General features: G+C 42.5%; 1 protein-coding gene across 2 annotated transcripts in view; it reads right to left on the bottom strand.

Annotated features, from left to right (window-relative positions):
• The window catches only part of PLPP1 (phospholipid phosphatase 1), a 62514-nt gene extending 45114 nt beyond the window's left edge, over positions 1 to 17400 (bottom strand). Inside the window, exons 1-2 of one of the 2 annotated variants that reach the window (XM_058823416.1) lie at positions 17200 to 17400; positions 81 to 235 (exon numbers count right to left, since the gene is read on the bottom strand). In XM_058823416.1, the coding sequence (XP_058679399.1) occupies positions 81 to 235; positions 17200 to 17257 (213 nt within the window). In that variant the 5' untranslated portion in view covers positions 17258 to 17400. The remainder of the gene's footprint in view (positions 1 to 80; positions 236 to 17199) is intronic. The other variant, XM_058823417.1, reaches the window with a different exon arrangement.
• Positions 17401 to 18128: the final 728 nt, after the last annotated feature.

Here is an 18128-nt window from a genome sequence, read left to right as displayed (position 1 = left end):
AACTCATTTACAGTGCTTAGCTCTTGGAAGACATACATTTTACTCCCATCACCAAAGCTGCCTATATATTAGCTACTTACAGAGAAAATGGGCAGGGTGAACCCCACTGTGTAGAGGACAGTGGATGTGATGGTACTGTCATGGAACGGATACTTGATGCTGTCATCATTACAGAAAAAGCCTCTCTGATACGGTTTTATTTTGGCCAAGTTTAGAACACCAAGGGGTAAGCCAGCTGTTGGGGGAAGGAAAACAAAAAACAAAAACAAGAAATACATGTGGTTAAATCAAAAAAAAAAATCATTTCTAATCATGCATGGAGGAAGCTACCAAACATGCATAACTCAAATTTCCTAAGTATCATGCAATGTACACACTTACCAAATTTGTTTATAGACACTTCTCTTTCAGAACACTACTTCAGAAAGACATCAGGTACAGATGTTAAAAAAAGTTACAAAGTTCAAGATCTTCCATCTAATAAGGTGAGTTGCCACAAAACCAAACAGAACCAAGATTACATCCAAGAAAAAGCCTTTGCCCCTCACATGACTAAACAGTTATTAAGGGCAGGCAGCCTTTTGTCCCTCCTCCCTCTTCCACTCCCAACGACCTCAACTTGTATCTAATTTTCCAGCCTTGTTCTATACACTATAATGTGGTCAGTGTTTACAGATAAGACAAAGAATAGACACAGGTTTTGTCATGGTTAGGGAGGTAAAAAGTTCATGCAAGTAGTTTTCATGCAGGTAATGGCAATAAAAGAACTGCAGGGACACTAATGGAGACTTTGAATGGATTGCACCTCCAGGTAATGAGATTATACCTTGAGATTGCATTTACACAGCTTTTGTACACTTTGGAAAAATTCTGCATGAAAATATACAAGTTATAACATCACAGCTGAAACCTGGGTAAAAATTATAGCTCTCCAGATTTACACACTGTGATATATTACCAATTCCCTCTCTTACAAGTCAACTTGTATTATACTGACAGTCATGCAAAAGAAGCCACTAAGACTTCTGATATTCAGGTCTAACTTATTTTTGATAAGAACCACCCGCCATGTAATACACATTTGCAGGAGCAATAACCTCAGAAAATCCAACTTTTTCTTTTTCTTTTACTTCCTCATAAAATCTAAGGTTGGAAAGGACCTCCTAGATCATGAAGTCCAGCTTTTAACCAAATAACACCATGCCCACTTTCTCTCTTTCCTTTCATCCACTGAGAATGCAATACATTAAAGTGTATAAATTGCATAATGTTAAATCCCCAAACAAAACAAAAAGTAAATTTTGTTTTAAATCATGGTAAAAAAGGGAAGATAACGGTATTTTCCCCAACATCCATCAAATATGCAATTCTGCAAATAGACACTCTATATGTAAATTAGAGGGTGAGTGCCATTACTGAAGCAGAAAAGACTTCACAATGTATAAACAACCTGCTGTACTGAGAACAAAAAAACTTCTCAAAGAAGTTAACATGATGAGTGATTCCTTTGATTTCTGGTGACACCTTTTGACTACCTGCTAAGTAGCTTAAAGGTGTTTTAAGTACACTTATTGCTATATACTTTATTAGAAGAAAAAACATATGAGTGAAACAGCAGGAACAGAGTGATAAATCCCAGTCCCTTCTTTGGGCTGCTAAGTTGCAGTGTAAAGGCTTGTGAAGGGCATATTGAAACTGTACATGGTAGGTAGCACCCCAGTTTTCAAATCCTCTTCCTCACAAAGAAGCAATTCGGGAGTATTTTAAATCCTCTTGTGGAGCAGAGGGAAGTTTTTTTCAAAAATTATCTGAAACATGAAAACTGTCCACATTACTGATGCTTACCATCCCATATAGAAAAAGTGAACCAAAATACAAAAGGTATTAAGCTTATTCAACTTCAAGCACAAAGTTTTTCATTATGTAGCATGGTATACCATTGAATCAACTACATCTCAAAGGTCTCTCTCCTTCCTTCTGCTTTAATGATGGACAGAAGAGCTAAAGCTTGCACAAGTGGCAGACAGAAGCATATGAAACAGAATTGCAGCCCTTCAAACATGAAGGGCACTACACTGAAGAACTCAGAAAGTTCACTCTGTCCAAAGGATTTCTGTATGACTGTATGCATGGAGCCAAGTTTCAGCTACTCTCAAGGCCATGGCAAGATTCCACTAACATAACGTAGAGTCCATGCTTCCTGTCTTTACCTCTGCTGTTGCACACCCAGCAGGATGATGGAGTGGTAATCCCATTACCTATTTGATACAATCATATCTTCTCAAACAGGTCACCAGATTTTCACACACGGAAATATCCCATGCTCGTGATTAACTTAAGCAGCAGCTTGTGTTTTGCATAAGTGGACTACTTCACAAACATAAATACCTGTCTTCCACAAAAAGCTGCTACAATCTAATATCAAGAACATATAATGAACTTTTGACCTGGGAAGGGGGGAAAATGAAAAGCAGAAGATAAAGGGGTCAGATGAGAACAGTTCCAAAGTGACTGCAAAACTCATCTGTATCACCTACATTAAAAGAACACAAAAAAACCCTGAAGTTAGTTACACATCTTACACTAACTGCCCATTTCCATTTTTTCTCATTACTGTTAAATTCCTACTGTAATCTAAATGATGCACTGCTTTCCAACAGTGGACTAGAAGATTTTGTGAAGTGACATTCAGTTGATCATTAACCTACCCCAAATAGTGGAAGCATTTTTACTGTTGCCCATTTTAGAGGAAGAGGAGACATAGTATATGTAAGCAAACAGTCCTGAACTTTTTCATTGTAAGCAGAAAAAAACCCTACCACTAATGTACACACCAGGCCAGTATTGCCATCAGAGGTGCCAAGCATTTCCATGACCTTTAAGCAGGCTGAACTTCTGAGGAATGTACTTACGCTCAGTCACATTAGCTTCTACAAACTGGAGCAATGAGTGACCAAGATCTCATGCAAGATCACCAGGCTAAAAGGCAATGCTGTAGACTGTGGAGCAGCTCATGTCTTATCCTCTGCTCAGTATACCTCCTTTTCCTTTACACCTAGCCAGGACCAGCAGTAACCTCAAGGTGCTCTTCTGAACCAGGTAGCTTTGTACCTTAAGGGATCATAATGGCTTAGTTGTTACTCATATCCTATAAAGCATGACTGTCAGCTCTAAAAAGACTCCTACTTGAAGTCACCCATCATTCAGACTGGAACATATTAGAATTGGATTTCATCTACTCTCTGGTAAAAATTGTGCAGTTTATCTTGTCAAGAACTAGTGACCAACAGATTCTGCACTGTTTTGCTGGGTAGTAGCAAGAAACAGACAGCAGTCCTCTGACCTTTCTCTCCCCTTTAATTATAAAGAGAAAACAACCTGGTCACTCCAGTGCTGTGACTTACGAAAGGACAGACTTCCGCAATGCTCACACAAATAGACTCTAGTTAACCCACAGACCAGGCTGGATGGGGCTTGGAACTACCTAGTCAAGTGGAAGGTATTCCTGCCCGTGGCGCACTGGAACAAGATAATCTTTAAGATCACTTCCACTCAAAATATCCTATGGTTATCCTACAACCCTGAAAGCTACAGATGTAGTAACAAAGTTGATCAGAAAAAGATACTCCAAAGATTTGAAGCCTGTGCCTATGAAAGAAAAGTAAACAAGTTTCATACGCATGAATAAGGAAAAAAAAAAACAACCCACAGTACAGAGGGAGACAAAGGTGGGAACCATGCTTGAATTACTCAGTAGGGATTGCAGGGACAGAACAGCCTTTAAGTTTTGGGCTAGAACTGTAAGAACAGGGCAACAAACATTTGTAGAGTTACATGAGCTACGCTGAGTTCACAAGGAGTTTCCAACTCTTAATTTGTAGGTCCAAGCCAGTTGTAGTGTAGTTTCCACTGACAACCTACAGTAATTCACAGTAATATATGCAGCCTTCAGGAACTATTTGATCACATCTGACTGGATGACACAGCATGACAAATGCCTCTAAGAAGGGAAGGAAGGGAGGTCCAGGCTAGGAGAATAGGGAGGAAGTCCATATGAGAATGGTCCTCCACCCATAGAAAATAAGTTAGAATATTAAAAGAATGTTAAAAATAAAATACCAGTACCCAAGGGGAGAAAGTGATTTTCTTCCCCAAATAAAATCTGCTCAATCAAAAATATCAATTTACTATATTTTTAGTAAATATTTTAGTACTATATTTTTAGTAAATTTTTAAGACTGAACAAAAAAATAAAATAAATTTCTTTTTTATAAATAAATTTATAAATTTTATCCTACAAATGGAAGTGATGAGTACCAATCAATCATCTTTTTACAACGTGTGTAACGCTGTACTACTGTTCTGATCTGTGGCATTTATCACACTGGTAATTTCAGAGTTAGGTGCTTAAGCTTGGAGTCAGATTCTTCTGCCAAAGGTGTCCATACAGCTTTGGCAGCAAGCTGCCAGTTTTTGTTAAACAGGAGAAAAGCATTTAGAGCCAAATTAGCGCAGTTGCCATAAATATTAAGATCAGCAAAGAATATTATTGTTTTATGTCTAAAAGGAAATAAACTCATAAAGTTTCTAAACCCTTCAACAATACTGTACTAGCTAGTTCTCAACCAGATGCAGTGCTCACAAAACTTGGCTCAGCTTCCAAGAGTAACCCTAGACAAACCACACTATCCTGTCCCTCCCCCACCCCTGGCCATCCCCCACTACCCCGTTCTTGCCTTGGCATTAGTTTTCACACCAACCTGTCCAAAAAGACAAGCCCATGCCCACACAACATTGTATTTTCAAAGGCATTTGCTCATCTGCCAACTGAATTACTGTAAGAGCTGGCTTAAAGGACAGAGTAAGAACACGTAGCCAAGGGTCCCTGGTGTGGTCACGAACCATTATGACAAAAGACATAGGACAGACTGGGACAGATCAGCCTCAAAACCTCGCGAAACTGCGTCTTAATCAGTGGTGCTTTCTCCTCCACAATTTTAAATAGTACAAAGGAATGCACCGTATTTTGTAAACACAGGTTAATTAACCCATTTGGCCTCCTTATCTGTGCAAGTGACTGAATCTCCACTTGAGGTTCTGTGCAGCCAAACTCATGCTGAATTGCTGTTTCAAGTCCTCCAAGGCAATATTACTTTGTACTCCTATCTGGTCTTCAATCAGGAAGTTCTCTTCAACAAAGCAAATTAACATCTAGGAACTGGGAGAAAGGCAGTTACCCCTAAGGGATACTACAGCAAATGAGAACATTCTAGCTTGATTATTAACTAAAGTTTTTTCCTTCATGCTGCAATGAACTCACAAGTAAGTGTTAATTAAGAGAACCTGTACTGGACTAACATGAGACAGATAACTTTTTATGTTTCTCTACACTTACCCTGAAGAATATGATCAACACATTTTGCATTTGATACAGTGACAAAGTTGGCTTCAAGTTTTGTAAAGAAATATACAGTTAATAGTTTAGTTAGGGAGTAAAAATTCTAGCTGTACCAAAGAAACTACAAAACACATCAAATTATATCCTGAAAACAGATGAGCTACTTTTTACAGCTTACATTCTTATTAGACAGATGATACCGTTAATAATCCCACAGTCATTTCAAGCTAAACCTATATAGCTGCCAATTGCTACTGAGAGCAAGAGAGAATGCAAGGTCTCCTACTCTTACGCATGTGGTTTTGCTTCTATTTTTCAGACAGAACAACCATGCTGGCTCCACTCCTCATTTTTCAATGTACAGTCTGGTGTGAGGAAGTAGACAAGAGATTTAAAGAAACTCAGGTCAACTTCATGCTACAGAAGAGAGACTGGAAATGTGTAAAAGGTACTGTTCTCTGCAGAAAAGGAGACCGGCTGAAATTCTTTTTCTATGAACAGTCAAGAGAAAGAATCAACACCTTTTAAAACAGGAGGTTCTGGGAATACAAAAAAACTACCAAGAGAAAGAAGAGATTAAAATAATGAGAAAGCATTTAGACTTTTGATAACTACAGGTAAAGAGTGTACAAGAGAAAAATCAGTGCACTATTTACAGTAGCTGAGACAACTAAAGGGTAGCCCACAACTTACCTCCTAGCCACTTTAAAGAACTTTATCTTGCTTTTCTACACTAAGGAATGTGAAGTATTTCTAATACCAGCAAACTGATTGTTCTGATAATGCCAGAAGCTGTGAAAGGCTTCAGTAAACAGGATACATGTATTTAAAAGCATGAACAACATTCTAATCTCTCCTACAACTCTACTTGCAACTTTGTGCTACTTACATTTTTGTTTGTCCTCTAATCTATGACTTGGCCAGCAGAGAAGCCAGATCAGTAACTGAGCAAGTTCCTCGCCACTTTTTGTTATGCCAGACAAGGCTGATGGAGGCAGCAAACAAAGGAAACCTTCCTCTGACCTCAAACAGCTTCAACATAAGCATGCAATTTCCAGTCCAGTCATTTTCTAAGACAGAACTACATCATATTTCAGTTTCTCTGCATTCAGCAGTCTGCTACATGGGAGCACTAGTTCAGTTATCTATAGTCCCAATTAATTAGAACATGTCAAGACTCTTATTTAAAAACATTAGCATGGACTAGTGTATTCTCCCTTATATCTACATTTCAATTTTAAAAAATGCCTTTACAAGCACTAAACACAGGTTACTCTAAAGCCCATGCAACTGTCTCTCCTGTGAGCACTTTGAGAAGGGCAAATGCAAATTTTAAAAAGACAGAAACAAGACAGTAATATATCCTACCCTGCTCTATTATTTAGAGAAACATACACCAGACAAGTGAGCCAACTACAGGTAGAGCAAGCAAAGACTGTGCCCTGGGCTCTGCAGGTAGCAAGCAAAGACAGACTGTGCCCTGGGCTCTGCTCTGGTCAGGAGAAGTCTGAAGCTGGCCCAGGGATGGACCCACACCTGGAAGTCATCAATGTCACCCAGTGTCCCATTACTGACAGACCTGAAAACATTACAGACCCTAGACTAACAGCTAGAAGACACTGGGTGCAGAGGCAGAGAGGGGATGGAAGGGGGGAGGTCAGCAGTTCTTTGCATTGCAGTGCTGCTCACGGGGTTGCTTAGTTATGGGAAGAATCCAACTGGCTGCAGCCAGAGTAAAGGGTGACTTCTCCCCTCCTGTGTATAATCCATCCTGTGCAGGGGAAATTAATATTTCCTCACTGCTTGCATTATGTGTTCAACATCAAATTCAGTTAAAGGCTTTGATGGTACTGTATGGAGAATTGAAAACAATCTACATGCCCTCAAAGATGAAGATTTCTGCACACAATGCACCTAAATCACAGCACTTACAGACCAGGAGGGCAACACAGCCAAAGAAATGGAACTATCAAGGTCAGCTGGTTGGCAAGAAAGGGAGGGATTTGCTTTCTTTTAACGTAGGTAACACCAACTCTGAATGTCATTCAAGACTACTTCTCTTTTAAACACCAGAAGTTGTAACTATTTTCCCATTTTAATCTCTGCTTTGTGGGAGTGCACAACAGGAGGCTTTCAGAGTATTTCAGCTATAACTACACACCCTAACTTGAAATACCATTCAATCTTTAGAAATATAATAGGCAATTAGTTGTCAGGAATGTAAAAGCTCATTTTCCAATGAGCCCTACAAGCATAACAGTATTTTATTTAAACAGTCTTTAAAGTCAGCAGTGCTACAGAGGGACTCAGAATTTCCATGACATTGTGTACCCTGTCATACACCACATCACTTTACACTGCACACACTGCTGTATGCTGCCATGTCTAAGAGAACAGAACTTCATTTTCTTGTGAGACTGAAGTCTATAGTGTCTAATGGCTCATTGTAAGAGCAAACTCTATAGAAAGCTCAATCTAAACAGATTTTAAAGGGAAAAGAGACCATACCCATATATTCTTGAGCTGTCAGAGCAGTTTTGTTTTGTACTGATTCAGGAGACTGCCCAGAAAGTCCATTATTTCAGAATCTGGAAAAAATATTTATACACCATTGCTCCTGACACTTGAGTGCAATGAATAATGCCACAGCATAGGAAGTTTTACAGCACATATAACAGAGCAGGTGCTGCTTTCCATTTGTAATAGAAGATACCAGCATTAGATCTGTGATCTCAGTTTCTATGTATTAAGGTATATAGTTTTCTAGTGTTGATGACTGGACTCTTACATTTAAAGAAGAGATGGGAAGAATGAAGAGTCTGCACACAGAAATGACCTGACATCCAGGATCTCCAGTAGTGTTAGACCTAGCCATCACACTGTCTTGGAGTATTTTAGCTGAATACTTAGTACTGCAGCATAGGCTTACCTAACAATATAAAACTGAAGCCCAGTTGCCACAAGTCAGCAAAAAACTCACTCAATGGAACACCAAGGAAAGCAGACACTAAGTAAAATAATGACTAAGATGATTTTTGGAATTTAATAGAGCATAGTTTCTGACTATTTGGCAGGCTTGATTTCACTGTCTACCTTCTGTACCCCTTAAGGGCCATTAGCTTGCTGCATATCAGAAGTTTTCCCTGATTATAATTAGCAGTTTATTCTCCCAGGTCTCTCCACCACCAGCTTCCAAACCACCCCTTCAGCTTAAAATAAGCACAGTTCACTGCCCTTCCATGCCTCAAAACAAGGCAGACAAATTTAGACACATGCATTTTCCTTACCATCCCAGAACTCCAGTTTCAGAAAATACTGCACCTATTGCTTAGTTTCAGTTACTTAGTAACATAAGACTTCTTGGCAATAACAGAACTAAGTTAAATGGACAAAAATGCACTAATATTAATTTGGGGTAAAAATGCCACTGTATTCTAAGAGACGCAGAAGTCACCTGAGATGCTGAAATTGGATAATGTAATTCCTTCTACACTTAGGCAAAAACTGAGCATAATTCCTGTTTGGTACAGTTTTCTCCTTTCCTAGGAAAGGGATCACAAAAAATTGTGATCCTTCTTCCAAACCAAGCATGGCTAAGTAACAAACTGAAGCTACCTTATGAGACCCAAGGAAACCCCACACAGCTCTTCTGAAACCTGCCTATTTAGCAGAGGCAAAAAAAAGGAGAGGAGACTCTAAAATCTGGGCTTTGTCTAGAAAATCCATTGTTTCCTCAGCAGCATCACAGAAATAATGGTGTGCTGATATGGCTCATCCTTACCTTTTGATCCATTAAGCAGCATCTGGTGGATAGATATTCCAAGACAGCTGTCCTCATCTGACACACCTGTATTTTCTAATCTAAATTTTTTCAAATCCTCAGGGTTCTGTGTTGGGACCAGTTTTGTTCAATATTTTTATTGACGATATGGATGAGGGCTTAGAGTCTTTTATTAGTAGTTTCGCTGATGATACCAAATTGGGTATGAGTGTAGATCAACTAGAGGGGTGTAGGGCTCTGCAGAGAGACTTGGAACGGCTGGACATATGGACAGAATCAAATGGGATGAACTTCAATAAGTCCAAGTGCCGAGTATTGCACTTCGGCCATAACAATCCCCTGTACCGATACAAGCTGGGGATGGAGTGGCTGGATAGTGCCCAGGTGGAAAGGGACCTGGGGGTGCTGGTTGACAGTCGATTGAATATGAGCCAGCAATGTGCCCAGGTAGCCAAGAGGGCCAATGCCATCCTGGCCAGTATCAGAAATGGTATGGCCAGCAGGAACAGAGAGGTCATTCTTCCCCTGTACTCGGCACTGGTGAGGCCTCACTTGGAGTACTGTATCCAATTCTGGGCCCCTCACTTTAAGAGGGACGTTGAGTTACTTGAGCGTGTCCAGAGGAGAGCAACGAAACTAATAAGGGGCTTGGAACACAAGCCATATGAAGAGCGACTGAGGGAGCTGGGGTTGTTCAGCCTGGAGAAAAGGAGACTCAGGGGTGACCTCATCGCTCTCTACAACTTCCTGAAGGGTGGCTGTAGTGAGCTGGGGGTCGGCCTCTTTCTCCGGGCGACAACAGATTGAACAAGAGGACACAGTCTCAAGTTGCGTCAAGCTAGATGTAAGTTAGAAGTAAGAAGGAAATACTTCACAGAAAGAGTGGTCAGAAACTGGAATCATTTACCCAGTGTGGTGGTAGAGGCATCATCCCTTGAAGAATTTAAAAAAAGACTGGATGTGGCACTTGCTGCCATGATCTAGTTGAACAGTTACAACATCGGCTGGACTAGATGATCTTATAGGTCTCTTCCAGTCTTGAAAATTCTGTGATTCTGTGATTTTCCTGTTGCCAAATATCAAGACACTACATGAATGAGAGATGCCAAAATTTAGTTTTAGTTTTGAAGTACAATACAAGTAAAACTGAAGTGCCTTCCCAAACTTCTGAGTCAGACTGCTTCTTGGCCACAGCTTTTTAAAGATGAATTAATACAGTCTATAATAGAGCAAAGGCAGCCTGTTCTTGTACTGGTAATTTCCTCTAATTCAATGTAGTAACAGAAAAAGTGTTTGATAAGTGCACTAGAAAGTTTCAACATTATCTTTCTATATCACAATCTGTTAAAGAAGTTTATTTGGGTCAATTTTTGGTTTTCATACAAACAAGCAGTCTTAATTTTAAGAGCTCTGACTGTTTGAGAAGGATTAATGCACCAGAGAATTTGGCAAAAGTAGAGTCAAAACACAATGCAGGTTTATCAATAGACAGTTTTGGTTCTGTACCTTTGAGATCAGTCTCCTAACTTGAAATAGGAAAATTCCTCCCAGAAAGCAGGTCAAGTCATTAGTAGTCAATTGTTAAACAAGAAGAGACAGTCATCAGATCCTTAATATAAGCAAGATAATTTTTTTAGTTTTAAAATTGAAGGGTTCAATTATTCTGGCTGGTAAATTGATTATAAATCTACTCAGAAGAAGGACTGAGAAATTTATTGTAACAGCTGAAGTGACTATCTGTTTTAGTGAAGAATGTCCCTATCCATGACGGGGGGCTGAAACTACATGGTCTTTAAGGTCCATTCCAACACATTCTATCATTCCATGACTAGTGTTTCTAGATGTAGTGGCAATAATACAGATTTCTAAAAAAAAAAAAAAAAAAAAAAACAAAACAAAACAGTATCAAAAAGTATCCTAAGGAAATCTTGCTTCTTCAAAACAGCTTTAAATTATTTTAATTCTTGTCATAAAACTAGTTGTTTGCTAGTCATCCATTATCTGCATTTCTAGTGTCTGTAGATTTTTCAGTTGCTTTCGATCAACTGTTTTACCTGAATAAAACCTAAGAATTATGAGTTTCTTTTGCACGACAGGGATAAGGAAGAGAAGGACCCCCACCAAACCAAGCAGATACAGCAAAAAAATCAATCTTATTTTAAAGCCATATTCCTGTGGATGGCATATCTTGCCAACAGCTTTCTACACAATTCTGTACAGCACTTTTTTCTTTTTTCCTTCATCCAAGGTGAGTTTGTTTTAATTCTCCTGGACTAATTCCGGAAATAGGATTATCAGTTGTGGGGGGTAGTAAATCCGAGTCAGTTGGCATACTACAAGACTCAAGTTCTCTTCTCATTGGTTACTTCCAAGAGCCAGGTCACCTCTTTGTGCTACCTGCCTTCCACTGCTGCAACACAGTCACAGATAGAGGATTATCACAGCTTAATCCCCTCATCAGCAACAGTGCTCCTACATGAAACTGCAGTAGCAGGCAACCAGTAATCAACTCTTCCCCCCAGCAGGGCTGTGATTGTGCAGCCTTCAGACCAAGCTGCTTTCAGTCAGTATCAGTTCATACTGCCTAACCCTTTAAGGCCAGGAGGCATGTTGCATCAGCTCAGCACAGCAAAAACAAGCACTCAAGCAGTATAGAGAGTAGGCAGGAATTCTTCAGCTATGAAGGATTAGCTATTTTATAATTTTAGTGTGATACTTTATTTTCTACATAAAATGTCAGAAGCACCTCCCTGCAAAGGTCACTGCCCTCATGTAAGAAAGCTGCAAGAGCCCTTCTGACTGTTTAAGGCTAAGGAAAAAAAAATCACCCAGACTCAAGCAGCTGGTAAGGAACCCAAGAGCTGATAAGCATCTTGCTTTACTATGCCAAGAGAAAATAATATAGTCCTGAGTTCACTATTTGCCTATTGGGAAGACACTGGGAGGTGAACTAGGATTTACCTATTGCTGCAAAAAAGTAAAGTGCAAGGACTTCTGGTTTTGTGTCAGAAGTTCGTACAAAATACACAACAGCAAAATCTGGCAGAACATGAACCAGACTGCTGACTTTGAATACTCTTCATCAACTAATTGATCTCTTACCAAAAGTTTTTCTGTAGGCTTCTGATCAAGAGGGAGTGAGTCTCTGGTAAAGCATCTTTCTTTATGTTGGGGAAAATAAAAAGTGACTGTTGCAAAGAAGAAAGCACATTAGGAGAGGGAAGATTTTCCCAGTTTCAGGTAACAAGAATGTCTCCAATTAACTGAGAGTGTCAACTTAATAAGTACTAGGTCATGGTACCTGATGGAGAGTGTCACCAAAGACAAACTGCTCTTTCACATGTACCTGTTACGGCTTTACAATGTATTAATGAACTAGAAAAAGTATTTAGCACCCACATGATGTGGAAAATACAAACGGTGACACATATGTCAGTGAGTCACAAATAATAGCGGAGGAGGTTTTTATTTGAACTAGGGCAATCAGGAAGTGCTAACCCACATAGAAGGAGCCTTTCCTGACTGCACAGCAATACCTTAATTGTCACCGAGACTGCAGCCTCCAGCGACAGCATGAGTAAACACTCCCAAGAGAGGAGAACAGCACTGAAGGCAAAACAATGTGCAGGGTGGTCCAGCCATCCCACCCCCACAGGTCACACCCTGCAAAAGAAAACTCACTGTGTCCTGTATACATGCATCTGCTGTTTAGCATGTTGTCATTATCACAAAACATTCCAGCAGTCTTTAAACAGCAAGCTGAAGGCAATGTGAGTGTTTACTATTTCTGGAATCAGTTCACATGTCCTTCTGTTTGGAAGGACAGAAGTCCTTCCCTTACTCAGAGGTAGTTTCATTTAAAAAAATAATAATTATGGTAATGTATAAATAAGACTGCCATAATCTCACCTTCCCCACAGTCACAGGGTAAGACATGGAGAGGAAGAAAAAAGTGAATAGAAAAGTGAATAGAGCAGCAAGGGTTTAATTCTTTAGAAGGCTTCAGTTTTTCTAATCTTGGGTTGGACATATTCTTGCATTACACCACCAATCCCATATGGACAAGTACACTCCCCAATTACTTATAAAAATAAATAATAAGCTTGTCAGTATTACTCTAAGTAGTGAGCTTGTCAGTAATTGCATAGTCAGACAAAGGACTAAAGTAATACAGTTGTGTTGTATTGCACCCTGTGCTCAAGCTAGGCATGAATTTCAACAAGTACAGACCAGATGAAAGTCGTCCCAGAGTTGTGACAGAAAGTGTTTTCCTTATGGCTCTGGTCACCTCTGCAGAACTTCCTTTAATCTTTGGCTTTGTGAGAGTCTGCTCTAAAGATAAATGTATTTAGCAGTTCTTCCACTGATTGTAGGAATATTTGTCATGTGTTTCCCAACTTTGTTCTTTAAGTGTTGTTTACCTGCCTTAATGAAAAAGGAACCTGATTTGCAATCAAACAAACAATAGACCTGTAACAGTGGCACAGAGTGTATATGTGTATATATAGTGCCTAATGAAAACACCACTTGCAAGCTAACTAATTAAGCTGTTTTAATAAGCTGTCATTTTTTGCATGACAGTTTGGAAGTGTAATAAACCATAAGAACCAGTGTCTATCCGTGAAAAATGGTTTTGCTACTGTTGAGAATGCCAATTTCTGCCACACTATATAAAAATATCTATCAGAAAACCTAGGAGAGACAAGTAACAGAGGTATGAGTGAGAAGGAAATCCTGCAGTCTTGCAAGGCAGTCATGTTTTCCAGTGCCAGAAGCATCTGAGCACTGTCTGCTGGAGCATGGGGAGTAAGGCAGGTGCTGCCTGCAGCACTGCAGAGCTGCATGCGGGCATGCACCGCACACACACACCCAGCACTGCAGATCAGCACACACGGAATACAGATACAGCCTCCTCACACTGTCTGAGGACAGATACTGCAGAAACCTGCAGCTTTCACTTTTTTAGATTGTGGAATATAAAGCTAATTTAATGCTGAAACACCAGTGTTATTTTTAGAAGAAGAGAATTATCATGCTGATAAGAGGGAAGGAGTTGTTTTCTCAGGGCACCAAAGACTGCTTTCCCTGAATTTTCTCTCCTTTAGTGGGTAAAAAGGCAGATGAGGAGGAGATCTTTCTTAAGGATAATTAAAAGAAACTTAGACTTGAGTCTCAGGGAACCAAACTGGGCTAATTTTAAAGATGTTTTTACCTCCTACTTTTTTCCCCCCCTCTCCCCACCTCCTCTTCTTTGATGTCTTTCTTATTCTCTTACCTCGGCTCCATCTTAAGCATGTCACATCTTTCAATAAATCTGTCTAAATCACAGACAGACACACAAAAATCACAGGATAGCTCTTTTTTCCCTTCCCTTTCCTTTGAAAGACTTATACTGGGAAAGTTGAAGCCACACAAAAATGGCTTGACTAAACCAGGAGCGAGTAAGTCAGACACACAGTAAGAATCATGCACTTCCACTGCAGTGAGTTCATGGGTGTGTCAGATCACTGCAGCTCCAAGTGGTATGCTTGGATATCACTTAGGCTTCAAGTCCAACATTACTGAGACAATTAAATTAATTTTTCTTCCTCATCTGCTTTGGAGAAGGTATAAACAGGAAAAAAGAGGAGAAAAAAGAAAAGCTCTGTACTAAGTGACAAGAGCTACCTTGGGGATTCTGAGGATGCTACTGGTATCCCGTTTTGTGGTATCATGGGATACCACACCAAGATTGAGGTTCGGTCCTCAACTGAAACTCGTGTTCATCGTTTTTAAACCTTCAGTTCTGCTGGAGGCCTTGTAGTCCTTGCAGTGGAGATACTAGGTATCATTTATCCATATCAGCAAGTCACTTTATCTGGGCAGTTACCTCTGTCATTTGAGCACATACCAAAGTGCACAGGCAGGGGAAAGGGCAAGGGGAAAACTGAGAGTTAAAGTCCACAATCAACAGGAACTATTTTTTTTTAACAGTAAAAAAGTTAAACAGGCCAGTCACAGGTAAGACCTATGTTCTTCTCAGGACCACAGCCACATGAGAGGCCGGCTGAAGAGGAAGAGAACTTGGTCCTACACCCAGTATCTTTCCCATTCTGCAAATGGAAGATCTTTTTATCTCAGCTAGAGTTTCACTGAAACCTGTAACTCAATGTGTTTAAAGCTGCAGGTGTCAGGGAACTTCATACTATGCACTGCCGGCAGTTTGCAGACTTTTCAGGAAGTAAACAAGTCTAAGGGAAAATAAAACGTCTGGCAACCTTCCAGCACACTGAGGTACCAGATAAGTGTATCTGTGATCCAAATGCTACACAGGGTGAGGGGGAGAGAAGGGAAAGGTTTGCAAATGGCTATTACACTGCAGGACAAGGTCTAAAACCTACCATCCCAGGTAATGCTTTGGGACAGGGAAACTCTCATCCTTTCAGGTAGATGACCATCAAGTTATATACTTCTGCAGCCTTACTTTCCATACATTTTGCTTTCCTTGATTACTCAGGATTACTTACAATACGCGCATATGCTTCATGCAGACCAAACCATGTGCATAGTGCAAAATTTTTGTCTAATTATAAAGATTTTGTAATGACAATTATTCAGACAGACAAAACTGCTTCACTCACCATAAAGACAGCATGAAAGTTTAAGACTCATAATAGCAGTTGGATAAAATTCCTGATCTGAAAAAAGATTGCTCCCAGTGGATTACATGGATCCACTACCATTTTGCAAAAGCTCTCTCTCCTGTAACATTACCTCAGAGCAATGTATCATTCATTATAATTTTGCTTTTTAATGGCATTTAGCTACAGGTACCATTGCTATTTGAAGCATCCAGCAAGGGGAAAATGTCATTACGTTTATACTGATGCCACAAAAAATACTCATCAGCCAAAAAATTCAGTCAAGCAGAAATTCATGAGCTAGGCCTGAACACTATCCACTGAACACGGCAAGAAAGTGCTTATATTACTGAAGTACTGACATTATTTGCTTAAGAAGCAAACATCCAAAATCAGCACTTCCTAAGACCAAGAAGTACATCTCCAGAGTGTAAAGACACTTCCCAGGCTCCCAGTACTGAGAGGTGCCACTTTACGAAGTGAAGCTGCCCCTTCTCCGATCGCTAAGCGACATCATTGCTCTTTACACTCTCATTACATAAAAGGAGAGTTAATGCAAATTGGCAGGACACAAAATAGCTTCAACGGAGACTGAAATAGAATAAAGCAATTCTGGGAAGCCAATATCTGGGCTGGCCAGGACAAGCATTGCAGCGCTGTGGCAGTGTGCTGTGGCTGTGTCGGTCCAACCCCTGGCCATCACCGAGGCACGGCTCCTGCTCGACACCCGTCCCTCCCTGCCGCACACGGACGCGAGCGCGCAGACACCGCGCTCCAGGGAATGCCTCACTCCGCTTCCAGCCTGCAGCTACAGCGGAGGCTCGGTGACACCGCATTCAGCTCAAGCCTCACAGCGAAGAACGCGTGCCCTGCTGCCGAGCGCCGTCGCGCCTCTGCAGCAGCACCCTGGATGGATGAGGCGTGTTTCCGTGATGACGGCCCCTTCCAGGACAGCTTCCCGACTCGCTCGGGATAACAAACACATCCCCGGCTGCAGGTATCTACCAGACAGCTACCTCTCCAGCGCTTTTGCAACAACCGGTTTTCATCCGACAGAGGTGATTAGGGAAGGAAGAGTAAGGACATGAGAGAGAAGAGGGAGCTTCAGATGTCAGTGGATAAGCTGCAGCAGCTCCCTCCCCCCGGGGCTTTCCCTTCCCCTCCCGGCCCACGGCAGCGATCAGATCCCCCGGGAGCGGGTGCGGAGCGGGAGGCGAGGGAGGGAGCGAGCGAGGGGCGGCAGGCACGGCGGGGGCTGCGGGCCGGCAGGAGCCCCGCTCCGGGAGGTGCCGGCGCGGCGGGGAGGGGGAGGCGAGCATGCGACCAGCGCGGTGCCGTGCTAGGGGGAGTGCGGCGCCCCGGGGGCGGCTCCCCCGCTCCTGCGCGGCCCCCCGACCTACCCAGCAGCACGCAGAGCACGTCCAGCGCCACGAAGGGCAGCCGCGTCCTGTCAAACATGCTGGCGGCGCCCGGCGGCAGGCGCGGTGACAGCCTCGGCCCGAGGGGCGGGAGCGCGGCGGAGGAGGCAGGGAGGGGCTGCAGGCGAGGCGCTCCGTGGGAACGGCCCCCCTGCGCTCCAAGCACCGCTGAGGAGTCGCCGCCGCCGCCCGCACTGCGCTACTGCCGCCGCCGCGGGCCCCGCGCGCCTTTAAGGCCGGGCACGGGCGGCTGGGCAGGGCGAGAAGGGCGGGCGGCGGCAGCGGCGGCGCCTCGGACCGCCCTCAGTGACGCCCCGCCCGCGGCCCCGGCCCCGGCGCCGGCCCGCGCCGCCAATCGCCATCGCGCCGCGCTGCGCCCGGGCACCGAGCGGCCCCGCGCAACGCCCGGGCAGCGAGAATGACCGAGCGCGGCCCCGGGCACCGAGCGCGGCCCCGCAGGGCCCGGGCACCGACCTGCCCTCACCTGCTTGCCCGGCTCGGCCCGGCCCCGAGGGCGCACGGGCCGTAGCTGGGATCTGGGAGGGAGAGGGTCGGTCCTCCGCGGGAACACGGGGAGATATTATTATAATTATCATTATCATTATCATTATTTAGTAGTAGTAGTAGTAGTAGACAAGGAAAAAACTGTTTCCACCTCTGGAATCACAGAATCCTCCGGGTTGGAAGGAACCACAGTGGGTCATGTGGTCCAACCTCCCGGCTCAAGCACCCAGGACAACTTGGCGCCATCCTCTTGGCACCCGCCCCTTTTAGATATTTACACACATTGACGAGTTCCCCTCTCGGTTGTCTCTATCTTCTCAAGGCTGAACAGGCTCAGCTCTCTGTCCTTCCTCGTGAGAGAGATGCTCCGGCTCCCTAATCACCTTTGTTGCCCTCTGCTGGACCTA

Source organism: Ammospiza caudacuta, chromosome Z, assembly GCF_027887145.1.
Source record: "Ammospiza caudacuta isolate bAmmCau1 chromosome Z, bAmmCau1.pri, whole genome shotgun sequence".
Lineage (NCBI taxonomy): Eukaryota > Metazoa > Chordata > Aves > Passeriformes > Passerellidae > Ammospiza > Ammospiza caudacuta.
This window is presented reverse-complemented; position numbering and strand designations above follow the sequence as displayed.